The 20,191-nt window shown below is 39.3% G+C and overlaps 1 protein-coding gene across 4 annotated transcripts in view; it reads left to right on the top strand.

The window, feature by feature from the left end:
* Positions 1-20,191, top strand: part of LOC136858420 (importin-11) — a 403,457-nt gene that overhangs the window by 371,372 nt on the left and 11,894 nt on the right. For all 4 annotated transcript variants that reach the window (XM_067137950.2, XM_067137948.2, XM_067137949.2 and 1 more), the window contains exons 16-17: positions 6,206-6,302; positions 19,090-19,247. In XM_067137950.2, coding sequence (XP_066994051.1) covers positions 6,206-6,302; positions 19,090-19,247 — 255 coding nt within the window. The remainder of the gene's footprint in view (positions 1-6,205; positions 6,303-19,089; positions 19,248-20,191) is intronic.

The raw sequence follows: 20,191 nt of genomic DNA, 5'->3' as shown, positions 1-20,191 counted from the left end.
GTGTCTGGCCTGCTAAGTAATCGGCCCTTCTTAGGGCCACAAACTCATTCATTCTCACGCAATTGCATGAAAGGCGGGTATTGAACTTGCATTACTTGTGGTACGTATTAAACAAATATTCCAAAAAAATGGAACCTTCACCCTGGATTTGAACCTCAACCTATAGCATGTATTAGGTTTACTGCAGTCACAATAGAATATCAATTTAGTGCTTCGCCGACATGTCAGGTTCACATGATCTAGAAGGCACATGCACAGCCTTCCAGTATTTAATGAGCTGTTGCTGTTGAGTTATCAGTCCTTAGACTGGTTTCATGCAGCCATCCATGCCACCCTATCCTAAACTTTTCATTTCTACGTAACTACTACATCCTACATCCCTTCTACTCTGCCTATCATATTCATACCTTGGTCTACCCCTACTGTTCTTACCACCTACACTTCCCTCAAAAACCAACTGCACAAGTCCTGGGTGTCTTAAGATGTATCCTATCATTCTATGTCTTATTCTGGTCAAATTTAGCCAAATCGATCTCCTCTCACCAATTCGATTCAGTATCTCCTCATTCGTGATTTGATCTATCTCGCCTTCAGCATTCTTCTGTAACACCACATTTCAAAAGCTTTTATCCTCTTTCTTTCTGAGCTAGTTACCATCCATGTTTCACTTCCATACAATGCCACACTCCAGACGAAGGTCTTCAAAACCATCTTTCTAATACCTATATCTATGTTCGAAGTGAGCAGATTTCTTCTCCTGAAGAAGGCTTTCCTTGCTTCTGCTAGTCTGCATTTTATGTCTTCCTTACTTCTGCCATCGCTAGTTATTTTACTGCCCAAGTAACAATACTCATCTGCTTCTTTAAGACTTCATTTCCTAATGTAATGTTTTCTGCATCACCTGACTTTGTTCGACTGCAGTCCATTACTTTCGTTTTGGGCATATTTATTTTCATCTTGTACTCCTTACCCAAGACTCCGTCCATACCATTCAGTAATTTCTCCAGATCTTCTGCAGTCTCGGATAAAATAACAATATCATCAGCAAATCTCAGGGTTTTGATTTCCTCTCCTTGGATCGTGATTCCCTTCCCACAGTCGTCTTTGATTTCCTTTACTGCCTGTTCTATATAAACATGCAACCTTGCCTCAGTCCTTTCTGATTGCTGCTTCTTTTTTAAAGCCCTCGATTCTTACCACTGCAGACTGATTTTCATACAGATTGTAGATAATTCTTCGTTCTCTGTGTCTGATCCCAATCACCTTCAGAATCTCAAGTAGCTTGGTCCAATAAACATTATCAAATGCCTTTTCTAGATCTCACACGTAAGCCCTCACCACCGTGACTTTATCAACTACGCTACGGTATAATATTACGGCATGCTATCATGGTGAGGTGATAAATACAAAGATATCCGGTTGTGTTGTCTGAGCATACCAGCAGGGCAGATGTTTTCAGAACGGAATTAGTATTGCAGGTTGCGTAAAACTACAGTGGAGGGGGCACAGTATCACACAGTATAATATTTATAAAAGCCAAATACCACATGCAGAAAGATCATAGGAAGAAGATATTGTTCTGTGAGAGAATTTTATGGTGATCACTGACAGTTGCCTCATTTACGAGGACGGTTTGAAAAGTTCTCGGAATCACCACTAGATGTCAGTGCTAGAGCAACGAGGTTCCCGCGCAATAATCACACATCCTTTTTGAGTGAACACGTGGCGCGTCAGTGCTCTAGCTGTAGGAGTGTGGTAGTGACGACTCTTTGTTGTTCCCGCGTAGTGATTTGTGACAATGAAAAAACTGAGATCGAGCAGTGATTGAATACTTTGTAAAGAAAGATATCAAAGCAAAGGAAATTCATGCCGACTTTCAGAACACACTGGGGGACTCTGCTCCTTCATTTTTAACTGTTGCCAAATGGACCAGCGAGTTTAAATTTGGTCGGGAGACCTTGGATGATGATCCGCGTAGTGGATGGCCAAAAAGTGTTACGACCCCAGAATTTATCGCAAAAGTGCATAAAATGGTCATGGAGGATCGTTGACTGAACGTGCGGGAGATTGCTGAAGCTGTAGGGATGTCTTCTGAATGGGTATTATATTTTAACCGAAGAATTGGGTACGAAAAGATTATCCGCCAGATGAGTGCCGCGGCTCTTGACATTGGACAATAAACGCACCAGATTGGAAATGTCCGAACAAAGTCTGGCCCGTTTTCAGTGCAACCAACAAGATTTTTTGCGCCGGTTTGTGACTACAGATGAAATTTGTGTCCACTACTATACCCCAGAGACAAAATAGCAGTCATAGCAGTGGAAACATGCTGATTCACCACCACCAAAGAAAGCAAAGGCAGTGCGTTCGGCCGGAAAGTTCATGGCCTCAGTTTTCTGGGATGCAAAAGGCATTCTGCTGATAGATTATCTTCCTACTGGCCAAACAATTATGGGGCAATACTATGCAAACCTCCTAGACCAACTTCAGGAAAAGATACGCGAAACAAGGCCTGGTTTGGCAAGGAAAAAGGTCATCTTTTATCAGGACAACGCTCCGCCGCACACAAGTGTTGTTGCCATGGCAAAACTTCATGAACTGAGGTACGAATTGTTGCCACATCCACCTTATTCACCTGATTTGGTACCATCAGATTTTCATCTATTCCCCAAGCTGAAAATTTTCCTCGATGGACAGAGATTTTCTACAAGGGAAGAACTGACAGCCGAATTGGAGAGGTATTTTGCAGGCCTGGTGGAATCTCATTTTCGAGATGGGATCAAGGCATTGGAACATCGCTGGACCAAATGCATTAGTCTACAGGGAGACTATGTTGAAAAATAAAAGCAGTTCCACCGAGGTAAGATACTTAATTCTTGTACATTCCGAGAACTTTTCAAACCACCTACGTACAGCAGTGGGATCAGACACGCTTCTGTGTTTTATCTGACAGCTTTATACTGCCATTGAACTTACTTCTATTCATATGCATATTTTTATTCTTTTCTTGTATGTCTTCTATTTTTTTCTTAATACTTTCATCTTTTCAGACTCATTTTGGTCACAACACTATTTTTTTTGTTTTACAATTTGCTTTACGTCACACCAAAACAGGTCTTATGGTGGCAGTGGGATAGGAAAGGGCTAGTAGGAGTGGGAAGGAGGAGGATGATGTTGTTGATGCTTGTTTAAAGGGGCCTAATATCTGGGTCATCAGCTCTGGGAAGGAAGTGACTGTGAAGATACAACCCCAGCATTTGCCTGGCGTGAAAATGGTAAACCATGGACAGGTCTGCCAACAGTGGGGTTCAAACCCACTATCTCCCAAATGCAAGCTGATAGCTACATGGCCCAAACCGCATAGGCACTTGCTCAGTCACAATGCTATACTTGTTCTACTAGGCTTTCCTAGAGCTTCTGTTTACTGTTTCTGTATACTGTAGTTCCTGTTACTCGTGGCTGACTCCTTTTTACATATCTATCTTCTATACCTAGAAAAGCACAGACTAGCTTCTGCGTGCAGCTGTCTCATTTACAGCTGTACAGTCAGACATGTTTCTGTGTCCTAACATACAGCTTCATACAGCTCATTGAAGTAACTTTTATTCATCATACATATCTCCTTATCTGCTCTTCTTTTCTTTTATTCTTAATACTTTCCACATTTTCAGACTTATTTTGTTCACAACACTAGAGTTGTTCTACCAGGTTTTCCTTCCTGTTTACTTACAGCTCCTTTATTCTGTAGTTCTTGTTTCTCATAGTTGACATAGTTTTCTTTTCCATAATAGTATGAGTTAGGCATGGATTTCATTACTATTGGCAGCATAATGATACCTTACTGTGTTGTACCCATGAAGGGAGGCAGGTCCTGTTTTTCCTTTTTCCTATCTTAAGGTACAGCACTGACTTGCTGGCCAAATTGGCTGAAGGAAATAGCTGTTTTCATGCCTAAGAATGATGCCACAGAAAGCATCAGTGATTTCTTATCGGACAGACTTCCTATTACAATGGTGAGATATAAGTCTGTGGACTCAGTGGTTGAGATAGTAAACATGGTCCACTACCCTGTGGAATCCTTCCACACTTTAAATCTACCAGGTTTTCCACCTCACAATTTAAGTCTGAAGGTTGGAGCACCTGTAATGCTGCTACAGAATCTATTTCCTAAGCTTTTTAATGGCACCAGGCTACGAGTAAGTGGTGGTGGTGGTGATTTACTAACATGATCAAATAAACTATCTTCACAGGATGTAGTTTGTGACTAACAATTTTTTCATTCCCACATTCCTTCGATTCCCTCTCACTATCACTTTCTCAAGCGACTTCAATTTTCTGTTAAAGTATGCTTTGAAATGACAGTGAACAAAGCTCAAGGGCAGTCTTTAAAAGTTGCTGGTGTTGATTTAAGGAATCATTATTTTCCCAAGGCCAGTTATACATAGCCTATTCTCATGTAAGCTCTCCTTGTGATTCTACAGTCACAGGGGCGAACAAAAAATGTAGTTAATAAGGAAGTTTTATAAAAGAACTTCAAGAACAACCTTGGACAACATAATTTGAATGAAGTTGTGACTAGCTGTCAGCAAGGAGCTTGCCATTATAATGAGAACTCCCCAAGTTGAGTGTGACCGGCAGTAGGCAAGGGGGCCTGCCATTATAATGGAAACACCCAACTCGATTGTGACTGGCAGTAGGAAATGGGCTTGCCATTATTATCAACCCTGTCCAACTCGAATGTGACTGAAAGTAGGAAAGCCTGCCTTGGTAATGAACACTCCCCGAATCAATTGTGACGGGCAGTAGACAAAGGGGGCCTTCCATAATAATGAAAACTTTTTAACCTGGACTTTACATGAGAAACAACATATGGTGACCTCCTTGTGGTGTTTCTCGCGTAACGCTAAGAGCAATGCAGTGTCATAAATTCTTACTCACAACATGTATGGTATTTTACATGGAATTCCATATATTATACTGTAGAATTCCATTGCGAAGCATAAGTATATGAGCTAGTTAACTTACAAGCTTTTAAACTTGACTAACATGAATATAACTCGTAGAACACTATAAAATACAGGTATATTCGCTGCCTCTGTGGACAAGTGATAGTGTCAGCCTCCATATTCCAAGATAGCGGATTCAAACCCGGCAGAGGTAGTCAGATTTTTGAAGGGCAGAAGAAAGTCCATTTGACACTCCATGTCATATGTCGGCATGTAAAAGATATCTGGTGACACTTTTGGTGCTTACCCGACAAACTTCATTTAAACTCGGCCATAGACACCCAAGAGAGATTCAATATACTCTGCCATCTATTAGCCTAGAGTAAAACGGAACATCAAAATTGACAAGCAGGCAGCCAGATGGTGTCAAATTAAAACACGCTCCAGATGAAAGTCTTCAAAAACTACCAATTTGTATATCAGTGTTTGAAATGAGCAAATTTCTTTACTTAAGAAACTCCTTCCTTGCTTGAGCTAGTCTGCATTTTATGTGCTCCTTACTTCTGGTATCATTAGTTTTCTATTACCCAAGGAACAATAATCATCTTCTTCCTTTAAGACTTATAAAATAATTATTTATTAATACTTGTTCATATTATCACCTGACTCTCTATCATTGACAAGTTTACGCAACTTAAACAATACTGTACATATATACACATGATTTAAGTGATCTGATAGAATCTGGGGATGTTCTTGTAGAATCAAACATGTCATTCCTTGTATAATAGTATGTGTTTTTCACGGGAATGTTTATAAAAAATTTATTGACATTTTTGTGTATTTGACAGACTGGAAAGTTTTTATGTTACATATGTATATAACAATTAATTTTCCTTGTCAGTATTTTTGATGCTCAGTAAAATGCTTCAGTTGTTTTCTTCAAGACATTTGCAGCAATGATTAGTTTGGAGAGATTTGTCACTTTACTTATTTGTGAATTGTACAAACTACAGTGTCTGCTGTTAGGAAGCTGTATTCAGTCTGTGGTGCATCGGTGAGGCTTAGCTGAAAAATTGTCTTTAAATATGTGCTATTTCAAATATCATTCAAAACCTCACATGTTTGATTAGAAATATATAATCTTGTAGAATTTAACCAAGTTTATTTTTCAGATTCCTCCTGCTTCTTCTGTATCACAGTTTTTGATGACTCTGATTCAACTAGCTGAAACATGACTGTGTATACTTTTCTTCTAGGGCTGTTTACAAAGGTGAAGAATATCCCATGGTGATGTCTATGTACCTTTCTATCATGGCAAGGATTCTCCTTTGTTCACGAGAAGTTTTTAGTCAGGTAAATATTCAGTTCTCTCTTATTTTTACCATCAAATACAAACTCTACACCAGCACAGTTATCAGACTGACTTTACACATACTAATTATACAAAGAATATGAGCTTGCGTCTTACCAGGAAGCCCCAGGTTCGATTCCAGGCCAAGACAAGGATAAATTACCTAAATCTGAGAGCTTTTTTGAGGTCCATCCTGCCTACCTGAGAACAATTGAGGAGTGACTCTGGTCTAGAAAAACAAGGAAATTGCCGAGAAGATTTGTTACGCTGACCACAAGTCGCCATGTAATCAGCACACTTGCTAGATTTAGGAAATTTTGCCAGTGATATCTTCATCAATCATCAATCAGTCACTACTGATCTGCATTTAGGGCAGTCGCCCAGGAGGCAGATTCCCTGTCTGTTGTTTTTCTACCCTTTTTCTTTAATAATCAGCCTGACCAGTATAGTTTGTAAAATTCTGGAGAGTTTAATAGCAAAGTACATCAGAGGGATATGTGATGATAAAAATTGGTTCATGAGGAGCCAGTATGGATTTAGAAAGAAATTTTCTTGCGAGGCACAACTGGTGGGATTTCAGCAGGACATATCAGATCAGTTGGATTCAGGAGGCCAGTTAGATTGCATAGCCGTAGATCTTTCCAAAGCCTTTGATAGAGTGGAACATGGAATATTATTAAAGAAATTGGAGGGAATAGGATTGGACGTAAGGGTTATACGTTGGATAAGAACATTTCTAAATTCAAGGGTTCAGAAAGTCAAAGTAGGAAATAATATATCACAGGAAGAGAAAGTTTGGAAGGGAATTGCACAGGGTAGTATAATCGGTCCATTACTTTTCTTAATATACGCAAATGATTTAGGGAACAATATAACATAGAAAATAAGATTGTATGCAGATGACATAATTGTTTATAGGGAAATAAATAGCATTGAGGATTGCTCAGAATTACAAAGGGACCTTGAGAGTATCCAAGAATGGGTTGAAGAAAATAATATGAAGATTAATGGAGGCAAATCAACTGTTACAACATTTACAAACAGGAGCTTTAAAACTGAATTTGAATATACTTTGGATGAGGTAGTTATCCCTAAATATGGCAAGTGCAAATACTTAGGTGTGAGATTTGAAAGTAATTTGCACTGGAAGGGTCATGTTGATGACATTGTTGGGAAAGCATACAGATCGTTACATGTCATAATGAGGCTACTTAAAGGATGCAACAAAGAATTAAAAGAAAAAATTTACTTAAGTATGGTTCGTCCATTATTGGAATATGCAAACAGTGTTTGGGATCCTCACCAAGAATACCTAATAAAAGAACTAGATGGTGTGCAGAGGAAAGCAGCAAGGTTTGTAACAGGGGATTTCAGGAGAAAGAGTAGTGTATTAGAAATGTTAAAGGAACTTGGGTGGGAAACTTTAAGTAAGAGAAGGGAGAAAACTAGACTTATAGGATTATATAGAGCCTATACAGGAGAAGAAGCATGGAGAGATATCCGTGAGAGGCTTCAGTTGGAAAATAATTATCTTGGTAGAACTGACCACAAGTACAAAATTAGAAGGAATTTTAGCAGAAGCGATTGGGGTAAATTTTCATTTATTGGGAAGAGCGTGAAGGAGTGGAACAGTTTACCAGGGGTAGTGTTTGATCCTTTTCCAAAATCTGTACAGATATTCAAGAAGAGAATAAACAACAACAGAGAAAATAAATGAAATGTTAGAGGGCATTCGACCAGTGCAGGATATTGTAAATAAAAAATGTGTGTGATTAAATTAATTCCATCCCCTGGTCTATGAAGTTTGGACAGCCCAAGTAGGGGACTGCCTGTAGGGGTGAAGTACAGTGGGGACTTTGAATGCCCTGGGACCGCTACAGTACCTGTGAAGGCCCTTCAGGAACTCTGAAAAGTGGTGGCAAAAGGGGCTCTGGTTAAGACGCAGCAGGTCGTTATGCTACTTAGGTTCCAAAATGGGTAAAACATAAATATGTAAATAAATTCAATGTTAATTTTAATCTTATACCAGTTGTATATTATTATTAGAAGTAATTTCATATACTGTATATGAGTTGACTATGTTTGTAAGATATTATAAGTAGAATTTTGTAAACAATATAAATTTATTAAGGATGATGTGTGTGTTTAATAGAACAAATTATTAGCGTAAATTGTATAATATTGTATTCTAGGAAAATTTTCTTCTTCTCTTGTTAATTTAAAATTTAGTGCTTGACAATAATGTATTTTAGTGTACCATTTGCCACCGAGGTAGACACCTCATTTGCAAATAAAGAGATTTTGATTTTTTTTTTTTTTTTTTGATTTTGATAATTTCAAAGAAATTGGAAATTTATTGAACATCTCCCTTGGTAAGTTATTCCAATCCATAACTCCCCTTCCTATCAAGGAATATTTGCCCCAATTTTTCCTCTTGAATTCCAACTTTATCTTCATATTGTCATCCTACTTTTAAAGACACCACTCAAATTTATTCGTATATTAATGTCGTTCCATGCCATCTCTCCACTGACAGCTCGGAACACACCGCTTACTACAAATCATTATTCTCGTCATTGTTGCGTATTGAAAACAGCTATATCACTAAGTTTACACAAGGAGTATTTTATTACACCATATTCAATACAATTCATTCCACTGTTGCATGGTCAAATAAACATAGAAACTACCAGATTTTTACGGTACATGTTTCACTCCTCTTTTATAGGGCATCATCAGCCTTATTTAATCCTAAAAACAAAATTTGGTCCAAAGACTTTATCATATTTACATAAATTGTATTGACGAACTATTAATAGTATTGACACTGTGGATTCATTATGTTTACATTACAAAGATATTAGATGAAACATATGTACACATACTAAAAACACTTTGAAAATTAAAATGCTTGTCTAAAAGAATTTTGCGTCATATTATTTCTGAAAAATAAATCATATCTGACTCTGAAGTGGATCCTTTTCAAAAAAAAAAGCTTGAACAATATGTAATGCTTGGGGACCAGCATTGAACCCAAGACTTCAATGGATAGGAATAGTATGATATATATGTTGAAGTTGAGATCTATTTAAAAAACATAAGGGTTAAAAATATGTGGTCAAATTGAAGGCAATACGGATTAAGATATCTTGATATGTTAGGTAAAAACCATAGTATTTTTAGGAAATAATATGATGCAAAATTCTTTTAGACGAACATTTTAATTTTCAAAATGTTTTCAGTATATGTACATATGTTTTATCTAATATCTTTGTAATGTAAACATAATGAATCCACAGTGTCAATACTATTAAGAGTTTGTCAATACAACTTATGTAAATATGATAAGGTCTTCGGACCAAACATGTACCTTAAAAATCTGGTAGTTTCTATGTTCATTTGACCATGCAGCAGTGGAATGAATCATATTGAATAGGTGGTGTAATAAAACACTCCTTGTGTAAACTTAGTGATATATACCACTTAGTTGAGCAGCTCATCTCCTTTCTCCCAAGTCTTCCCAAGCCCAAAATTTGCAACATTTTTGTAACGCTGACTATTATAATACCAATATAAACGGACCGTTTATATTGGTATTATAAAAGTTACTCATTCGGAACAAATATTTCACATTCCCTATAGGAATCAACATCTATAACGCTGACTATTGTCGGAAATCACCCAGAACAAATCAAGCTGCTTTTCTTTTTCCAATTCTCGAATGGAGTACTCCTGGTGAGGGTCCCTTAAACTGGAACCATTCTCTAGTTGGGGTCTTACCAGAGACATATGTCCTCTCCTTTACATCCTTACTACATCCCCATAAACACCCTCATAACCATGTGCAGAGATCTGTACTCTTTATTTACAATTCTATTTATGTGATTACCCCAATGAAGATCCAACATTACATTAACACCTAGATACTGACAATGATTCCCATAAGGAACTTTCACCCATCAACGCAGTAATTAAAACCTAGAGGACTTTTCCTATTTGTGAAACTCACAATCTGACTCTTAATCCCATTTATCACCATACCATACTTGTCAATCTTATGTTAATTTTAAGGACACTTCCTCTAAAGCATTACTTTGTCAATTTTATATATTTTTCATCTAAACAGTGTTATGTGGCTGAAGATGTTGATAATATACGAAACATGTACCACTTTTGACCATTAAAAATTGCCTTAAGCAATCATTGTATCGACTAGGTGGAAAATAAATTAAATACTTAATTGTGAATCTATTGAAGTGCGATACGGACCATGAAGCTGATTTTATGTAACTCTCAGCATATGGTATCTTATTATGGTTTTTAGGTTAAGTATTTGTTCTGCACTTGATTGGCCTTTCCAAAAACCTGCTTGGTATTCCCCGAGTTTGCGTTCAACTTGCTGTTCTAGTCTTTCAAGGATGGATAGTGACAGGATCTTGTAGGCTACTGACAGAAGAGAAATTCCACGGTAGTTGTTCACATCCCTTATATTTCCTTTCTTGTGTAAAGGATGGATCGAAGCTAGCTTCCAGTCCTCTGGTAGTTGTTCTTTTTCCCATATATCTATAACGGTTTGGTGTAGGATGTCGATTGCTTTTTCCGGGGCATGTTTCTACAGTTCTGCAATCAGGGAGTCTTCACGAGGAGCCTTGTTATTTTTCAGTCTCTTTATGTGGCATTTGATTTCATCGCGATTTGGTGGAGAAGATGGCAGGTTTTGGCTCACTGGTTTGTTTTTATTTTGATGGGGTTGGCTGGTTTTTCACATTTTAGAAGGTTGTTAAAATAGCTAAGATTTTGCAGTTTTCTTCATTTGATGTTGCAAGATTTCCATCTTTCTTTAGAAAGCAAATGGAAGGTGCCTTGTATCCTTGTACCTTCTTTTTACAATTTCTGAAGTATTCACGGGTCTCACCTCTATGAAAATCTTGTTCAATCTTGTCCAGTAGTTCCTTTTCATACTTGCGTTTCTCACTGCGTATTATTTTTGCTGTTTGTGCTTGTTGTGTTTTGTACATATTCCAATCCTTTTTTTTTTTTTTTTAGGTGTAATACTTTTTCTAGGCATTCAGATGATCCCCTAAGGTCTTCTCGCAGTTATCGTTCCACCACGTCTGCTTCTTCCTCTTCTTGATTTCGGCCACTCATTTTGCAGCTTGTATCATCTGCTTTCTCGTGCTGTTGAAGTCTTTTTCTACTGGTTGGGCAAGTTCTTTGAATTCATTCCCTCTTTCTCTGAGCTTTCTTGTGTCAAAGCGAATTATGGTAGGTTCTTTCTTACTTTTGTTGAGAGGGATTGGCCGAAACTTGATTACTGATACTTAGTGATCTGAATCTATGTCTTTCCCTTTTTTACGGTAACGTTCATGATTTCTGGACTGTATCTTGAGATATAGCAACATGGTCTATTTGGAATTCTCCTATTGTTTTGTTTGGGCATCTCCATGTCGTCTGTTTTCTTGGTAAGTGATGAAAGTGTGTTGACATCAGTTGGAGGTTATGGTTATCACAATTCAACGAGGCGTTCTCCATGCTTGTTGGTTCTTTTGTGTGCTGAGTAGAGCCCAACAATTTTCCTGTGTTTCCGTTTACATCCTACCTGTGCATTAAAATCACCCATTAGGATCTTGACGTGGTGTTTTGGGATTTTCGCTAATCTGGCATCCAGGACGTTCCAGAATCTATGTGTTTCTTCCAGGTCTTTTTTGTTTTGTTCATTAGTTGGAGCATCTGCATTGACTAGCGTATGTTTTATTTGCACACAGCAGGGATAGCAGGCATAACCTATCATTAACAGCTTCAAAATTTGAGACTGACCTAAGGATTCTGGTGTTGACAGCAAAAGCTGTACTGAAGATAGGGGTGTTTTTCATTACTCTATTACTCTCTTATGGGATTTGCTCTTGAAGAACCGATACGCTTCAGACTCAAACGTATCTTCGCCAGTGAAGCGAATTTCTTGCAGAGCCATGAATGCGATTTTATTTTCGTGGAGGGCATCGGTCAGCTGTTTCATCTAACCAGTTAGTATTAGACTGTTTATGTTGAATGTTGCCAAAAAAGTCTTAGATATGGTTTTCAGCTTTCGTGACTGTTCAGGATTTCCAAGATGCTCCGACTTGTCTTTAGCATGATGTTGCATCCCCCCGCAGAATCCGAACGGGATGCATGCGTTGCTTGTCAGCGACAGTAGATTTCTTTTAAAAGTTGCCACCTGGGGTATTAACTTCATGTCTTTGTTTTACCATCATGCTTGAGAATAAGATGTCGACGGGATGGAGCTGCGATTTCCTTTTGTTGATGGTGATGCCCATAATGACCTCAAGGTAGAGAACGATGTTGGAGGCCATCTCCTCGTCGAGGTCCTGGCCATGCACCAGCCAGTCGTCGAGGTACGCCACGAAGGTAATGGGGAATTCTTGGGCAAGCACTTCCCCAATGGCGATCGCCCACCGCTGCATTACTGAAGGTGCTAAGGAATGCCACATGGGGAGGCGCGTCCAGACATAACTCTTGTTGCGGTACCGGATTCCCCAGTTATGACGGGTCCTGGGATGCACACTTAGTTGAAAGAACCCACGTTTATGTCAAGAAGGCCTACGACTCAACCAGCCGATTCAGTCCTTGATATCCTCATGGAGGTGGGCGTGGAAAACATGACTCATTCCATTATCAAATAAACTCTGACCAACACCTATTCACAAGTGAAATTCATGGGGGAAGTCTGTAGATCCGTAGAGATTAAGACTGTTGTTCATCAAGACTCTCACCTTTTCAACTGTGTTCTTGAAAAGGTCATCCGTGAGGAGAGAAACAGAATACTCATAATGGTATTAGGCTGGGCACTGGATATTAGCTGGCCATCCACGGACAGATTTTTTCGCAGGCCTCACCTTTGGGGCTAGGTCCGACAGGCCGCCTGCTAGGCATGACCTTCTGAGACACGGCTTGCTGCTCACCATCAACTGTGACACCAAGCCTGTCGTGTTGTGCAACATAATCTGTCAACATTCCAGACCCTCCCGTTAATGGAATGATCCCTTTGGTCTCGGCAGGCCAAGCCTCATCCGCTGGCCTTTCAAACTAGTTTGAAATCCTTGACGATCGGGTGTGCCGTACTTAGAACTGTGCGATGGACATTGAAGCAGTGTCCAGAGGGAAAAAAAATGCTGTTGTGGCTGTTGGAATGTGCATTTTGCTATATGTTAAATCATGCAAACAGAGAAATCAATCGAAGTGGATGAAATCCTGGATAGGAGAGCGATACAGCTTTAGTCACATGAGTCTGATACAACATCTGAGAGAAAATGAACCAGATGATTACAAGAATTATTTGCGAATGGACCACAGCGATTATGATATGCTGTTAGGTAAGCATGTACCGGGGGAGTTGGCCATGCGGACAGGGGCACGCGATTGTGAGCTTGCATCTGGGAGATAGTGGGTCGGCAGACCTGAAGATGGTTTTCGGTGGTTTCCCATTTTCACACCAGGCAAATGCTGGGGCTGTACCTTAATTAAGGCCACAGCCACTTCCTTCCAACTCCTAGGCCTTTCCTATCCCATCGTCGCCATAAGACCTAACTGTGTCGGTGCGATGTAAAGCAACTAGCAAAAAAAAAAAAGTATGGATTTTTCTCATTATTAGATTAAATGTTTGATCTGTCTCAGTCTCATCCTTGGCTTTGACAGTATGAAAGTGACTGAGGTATGAGCGATGCTAGTAATACCATTCCTTATGCAGCCAGTCCCTGTTATGAATGCTATGAAAATATCACTTATAGGGTCAGCATTTCAGTGGGCTTGGCAGACTGATATGCGAGCAACTTCTGGCTCGGTGAGGAAAGCAACGGGAAGCTACCTCACTCCTCATTTCCCTAGTACGCTTCTTCATTGATGCCTAGGCTATCTATGACAGCTGTTGGCATAGCTGTGGAGGATCAAACCAGCCTTCGGGCTGAGTACCAAATATACACAACACATACATAATGACTTGTTTACCGGGCGAGTTAACAGTGCAGTTAGGGGTGCACAGCTGTGAGCTTGCATCCGAGAGATAGTGGGTTCAAATGCCACTGTCGGCAGCCCTGAAGATGGTTTTCCGTGGTTTCCCATTTTCACACCAGGCAAATGCTGGGGCTGTACCCTAATTAAGGCCACGGCCGCTTCCTTCCAACTCCTAGCCCTTCCCTATCCCATCGTCGCCATAAGACCTGTCTGTGTCGGTGTGATGTAAAGCCACTAGTAAAAAAAATTACTTGTTTTGCGTAGCTATTACTGGAGAACAGTCTAGTTGAAAGGGTATTTACTGTGGATATTGTAGCTTCTAAGCTGAAGAAGGGGGGAAAGGAGGATACTGAAGAATGCCTGATTGCGACACTGCGACACCTCATGTTTTAATTGTCAGAGACATGGCCGCTGTTTGTACATTTCAATAAATTTCTCTAGCAGTGCCTTTGTCCACTTCATGCTTTCCTAAGAGGCTTGATCTGTGAGGCGAGGTCTTTCCGTTGAGGCGCTGACAACAGTTCTCGCCTATAGCAGATAACGCCTCGAACTGATCTCACTCACTAACGAGCAGTCTTAGCACGCGTCACAAAAGGCCTCGTCTGTCACAATTCCTTTCCGCGTATGGCCAGCTATTGACTGCATTGCCTTTGCAGATGATGTAGTTCTAACGGCAGATGACCTCAGCAACATCCATGTCCGGGTTGAGACATTACAAGAAGTAGCAGATATCTTTTTAAAGCTCAAGTAATGATGTCAGACAGTTATAATACCATGGCATTACTCAATACCAGATGTGGAAAACTCAAACATTGCATTCATTTTAAGTATCTTAGAGAGATAATTTCCATAATGCAGCAGATAAAGCAGCTTTGAGATATCAGGCTAATCACATGGAAACAGCTTTTCACATCTGTAAACCCAGTTATGATTCCTGTTCAATTTCGTGGTAGGCCAAATACCACCACTACACCACAGTAGCACTGTATTTCCTCGTGTATTAGACTGCTTGGCATATTAGATCCCACCTTGCTTTTTGAGACAAAAATAAAAACAATAAATGCTCGCATATAAGATAGTTCCAACCATATGACATTGTTGATGGTGTTCGTCCATCGGATGGGGACGTTAAGCCTTGAGCACACCCCTTGGTGCTATTCGACAGGAGTAGGCTATGTGCCTGCACCAGGTTTCACCCTTCCCTTCCTACTATCATATATCACATCATTCATTTCATCTCATTAACTCCTCTGATGAGGTTTACGTCAGGAAGGGCGTCCGGTCATAAAAACCCACCACGACACATTCATCTCACCTCATACCCGAACTGGGATTACAGTAGACGTTATGTGATATATATTCACATCAATAAACATTCATGGTATTGAAAAGGTGGACCTTTAACATTTTCATTTTACTGTAATCCCAGTTCACTACGGAACAAAATGAAGTTTCTAACTTTCAATGAGACAGCCTACCAAGCAAAGCGAAAGGCGTACCACTACATGAGCCTGAAAATTAAAATCGCCAAATTGGGCAAAGATATCAGCTTCTTGAAGCAGTGTATTGCGCATGATTTGGTGCTATCAAGTGTTATATATTGCTATTCGATAAGTTGCATTTTGCTCAATTGATTTGTTGGCTGATGATGACGCACAATGAGCGTCAAAACTAGTACCAACCTTCTCTAGACGTTATGTGATATATATTCACATCAATAAACATTCATGGTATTGAAAAGGTGGACCTTTAACATTTTCATTTTACTGTAATCCCAGTTCAATACGGACAAAATGAAGTTTCTAACTTTCAGTTAGTCAAATGAGACATACACTTTCCAGTCTGTCAAACACACAAAATTTCAATATAAATTATAACACTATAACCATACCTGTAAAAATACACACTAGTATACAAAGAATGACATGTTTCGTTCAACAAAAACATCCTCAGATTCTATCAAATCACTTAAATCATGCGTATATGTACAGTACTGTTTACATTGCATAAACTTGTCAATGATAGAAAATTAGATGATATGTACAAGTATTAACGAATAATGATATAAACACTCAACCATCACCATATTAAAATAATGAAAAAAATGTTGTACTTACCTGAATTGCTAAAGCTTAGTTCGAAGCAATTGAAACAGAAGATGGAATCCTAATCTGGAATATAGAAAACATCAGAAAACAAATGGAAAACTATTTCAACAAGTTGTTAAATGGCAATGAAGAAGAGAAGCATGAAAACAATGAACCTACCAGACATGGAGAAGAAGAAAGACCAATTACATGGTCAGAAACAGAAAATGCCCTGAAGCTTATGAAAGGAGGAAAATCACCAGGAGTAGCTGGATTATCTGCAGATATAATCAAAGTGGCAGGCATACAAGGTCTTCATTGGCTACATCGAACACTAGCAGTAATCTGGAGAGAAAATAAGATACCAGATGAATGGAAAAAAGGATTGATCATACCAGTATTCAAGAAAGGAAGCAGAAGAAAGTGTACAAACTACAGAGGAATTACCCTGGTACCCCACTGCCTCAAGATCATAGCGAAGAGATTAAGAACAAGGACAGAACATCAGTTTAAAGAAGAACTACATGGTTTTAGAGGCAACAGAGGAACAGTAGACCTAGACAACTAATGGAAAAGTACTGAGAAAAAGGGAAAGATCTGATAGTAGTGTTCCTAGATATAGGAAAAAACCTATGACAGTGTTCCAAGGAGCAAAATATGGGAAAGTCTGCATAAACTAGGGGCCCTAAGTTCCCTAATTTGTAAGATCCAATTGCTATATGAAAACTGTGAAAGTATTGTACAAATAGGGAATGGCAGATCTGAATGGTTCCAAACAAAGAGAGGTGTACAACAAGGCAGTGCACTATCACCACTACTTTTCCTTGTACTCATGGATGTAATCATTAAAGAAATTAAAGCTGTAGAACCTAGAGATTTGAATGCATTAGTGTTTGCAGATGATGTTGCCATTTGGGGAGAAACAGAGCAAGAAGTCCAAAGGAAATTAGATTGATGGGTCAACAAATTTAAGGAATATAAGTTAACTATCAGTAAGAAGAAAACAGTAGCAGTGAAATTGAGCATTACACCCAGTGAATGTGACCTCAAACTTCATGGAGAGAGAATTGAATGTGTAGAAAGCTTCAGCTATCTTGGAAGTATTGTATCGAACCAGGAGAGTCCTAAATTGTAAATCCAGAACAGAGTGACAAAAGGTTCCACGTTCTTCCATCAGGTACGAAATCTAGTGTGGGACAAAGCAGTTCCCATAAAAGCCAAACAAACAATATTCAAATCTTACCTCCTGCCAATCATGTCATATGGGCTGGAGACTTGTGTGTTATTGAAGAGACATCAGCAAACTACAAGCATGTGAAATGAAATTTTTACGATCTGCTATGCAAAAAACAAGAAGAGACAGAATTAGAAATGAGTGCATTAGAAATGACATGCAAGTGACCTGTACGATGGAAGAAAGACTACACATTGCACGGATGAAATAGTTTGGGCATGTGCAAAGGATGGAAGAGACTGGACCCCGCAGACAATACTTGGAAATGGCAGTACCTGGAAGGAGACATGTTAGACGTCCCAGAAGAAGGTGGCTGGACCAAATAAATGCAGAACTTATTGAGAAAGGAACAACACTGCAGGATGTAAAAGGAGAGGAACTTTATAATGACAGGAACCGATGGAGGCACATTGCCCACTGGAAGGATACCCAGATGATGATGATGATGATGATCTTGCCACAGTGGAAAAAGTGAAAGCTCCATTTTTTAAAGCTGTTTTAGGCCTATCAAAATATACCCTTTCAAGACTCTCATACGAACTTACTAGAGAAACATTTCTTCACAGAAGATTTAAGGATAAGTCACGTTTGTTTTGCCTTCTACCGTGAACTATGAGAAATTAATTGAAGACAGACAACGAAAAAGATCTGAAATATGGAGGGAATTTTATTCCACTGATGCTATGATGACCAATGATTGGAAGCAAGCTAACTTCGCTGTTGGCTTTACGTCGCACCGACACAGATATGTCTTATGGCGACGATGGGACAGGATAGGGCTAGGACTGGGAAGGAAGCGGCCATGGCCTTAATTAAGGTACAGCCCCAGCATTTGCCTGGTATGAAAGTGGGAAACCACAGAAAACCATCTTCGGGCTGCCGACAGTGGGGTTCGAACCTACTATCTCCCGAATACTGGCCGCACTTAAGCGATTGCAGCTATCGAGCTCGGTGCAAGCTAACTTAAACCTCAGACATATTATAACAAGGTTTGCTAATGAACATTACTTTCCTAGGTACAGAAGAAGAAGAATAAAAAATCCATTGTTTTTCAACCAAGAAATATTGTCTGCAATCATGCCCCTTCAGTGATGCCTTGGCTGTCTGACAGCTAATGGTGACTCTGTTTGGGGTTCAAACACCCTTTTGGCTGAGGATAAATTGTTTCTTCATTATGTGTTTTCTTTTTTCACTGTTCGTGTGTTTTATGTATGGTCACTCATCTCACACTCTCTGATCACAGTAATATTGTGTATGTCGATGACCAACGTTACCCTGTGTGTATGCTCAGATGAGTTGGTTTAATCTCTTATTACCACAAAGTGAAAAAACATTTTTTCCGTAAATTTTGTCAAATTGGGCATGTTTCCTTTCTGCATTTAGGGATTCATGTTTTAAATAGACTTCCACTTTTTAATTAATTATAAGCTAAATTTTCTGCTATTTCTGATTTTTGTGTAGGTAGTGTTGAAACTTGCTCAGCAACTGAGTGAAAGACAGGAGACTGTTCTCAATAAAGTTCTGGATGTTTGGTTGGATAAGATGGCTCTTGTAACACAGTTGGAGAGACGCAAACTTCTTGGTCTTGCTCTTGCTTCCCTCCTCACTGCACAATCAAGGTAAATATTTTTTTAAACTCTAAATATTGTCCTTAGGAGTTGAGACTTCAGTATTTTCAAATATTGTATGATAAGATGGTGTGTTTTATGTACGGTCACTCATCTTACACACTCTGATCACAGTAATATCGTGTATGTCGACCAATGTCCTCTAGGTTTATAAATTTGATTTTAGCCAAGACTGATTCTTGATATACGAAGGCTGATCAAATATAAACGGGAATTTCAATGTACCGCTGCTGTTAGTATTAATTCTGAGGCGAGGCTTTGCCAGAATGTTGGTGGGTGTGTCTGGAGAAAGGGTTTGCACACGCAAATGAAGGTGGAGAGCTGGGCTGCTTCAATATGCCATGAGTGAGCAAGAAGTGCACACAACTGTTGCACAATGCATCATTAACAAATTTCTCACAAAAGAGGACACCGAACATTCCGAAATTTTGAGATGGCTCCACGCACAGTTTGGGGAAGGAACACTTTTGCAGACTCGAGTGTATGAATGGGCTAAAAAGTTTGTGGCAAGAAGAGAAGCTGTGGAAAATGAACCTCATGAAAGTAGACCACGGACAAGCATCACTGCAGATAACATTGTTGCCATTCATGACACTATTGGTGAAGATCGGCGAATAAAAATTTAGAAAATTGTTTTAGCTGTAGGAATAAGTTACGGAAGTGTTCAAACCATCATCCGAGATTAACTCCATTCCAGAAAATTGTCTGTCAGGTGGGTTCCTCATCTCCTCGACCAGGAACAAAAAAACTTTACGTCAGGAAGTTTGTCAGAGACTCCTGCGTTGCTACGAGGAGGAAGGAGAGGACTTCTTGCGCCGTATTGTGACTTGCAATGAAACTTGGGTGCATCATTACACCCCAGAATCAAAGAAAGAAAGAAAGAAAGAAAGAAAGAAAGAAAGAAAGAAAGCAAGCAAGCAAGCAAGCATGGAGTG

Source organism: Anabrus simplex, chromosome 1, assembly GCF_040414725.1.
Source record: "Anabrus simplex isolate iqAnaSimp1 chromosome 1, ASM4041472v1, whole genome shotgun sequence".
Classification (NCBI taxonomy): Eukaryota; Metazoa; Arthropoda; class Insecta; order Orthoptera; family Tettigoniidae; genus Anabrus; species Anabrus simplex.
The sequence above is the reverse complement of the archived record's forward strand: the minus strand, read 5'-3'. Positions and strand labels throughout refer to the sequence as shown.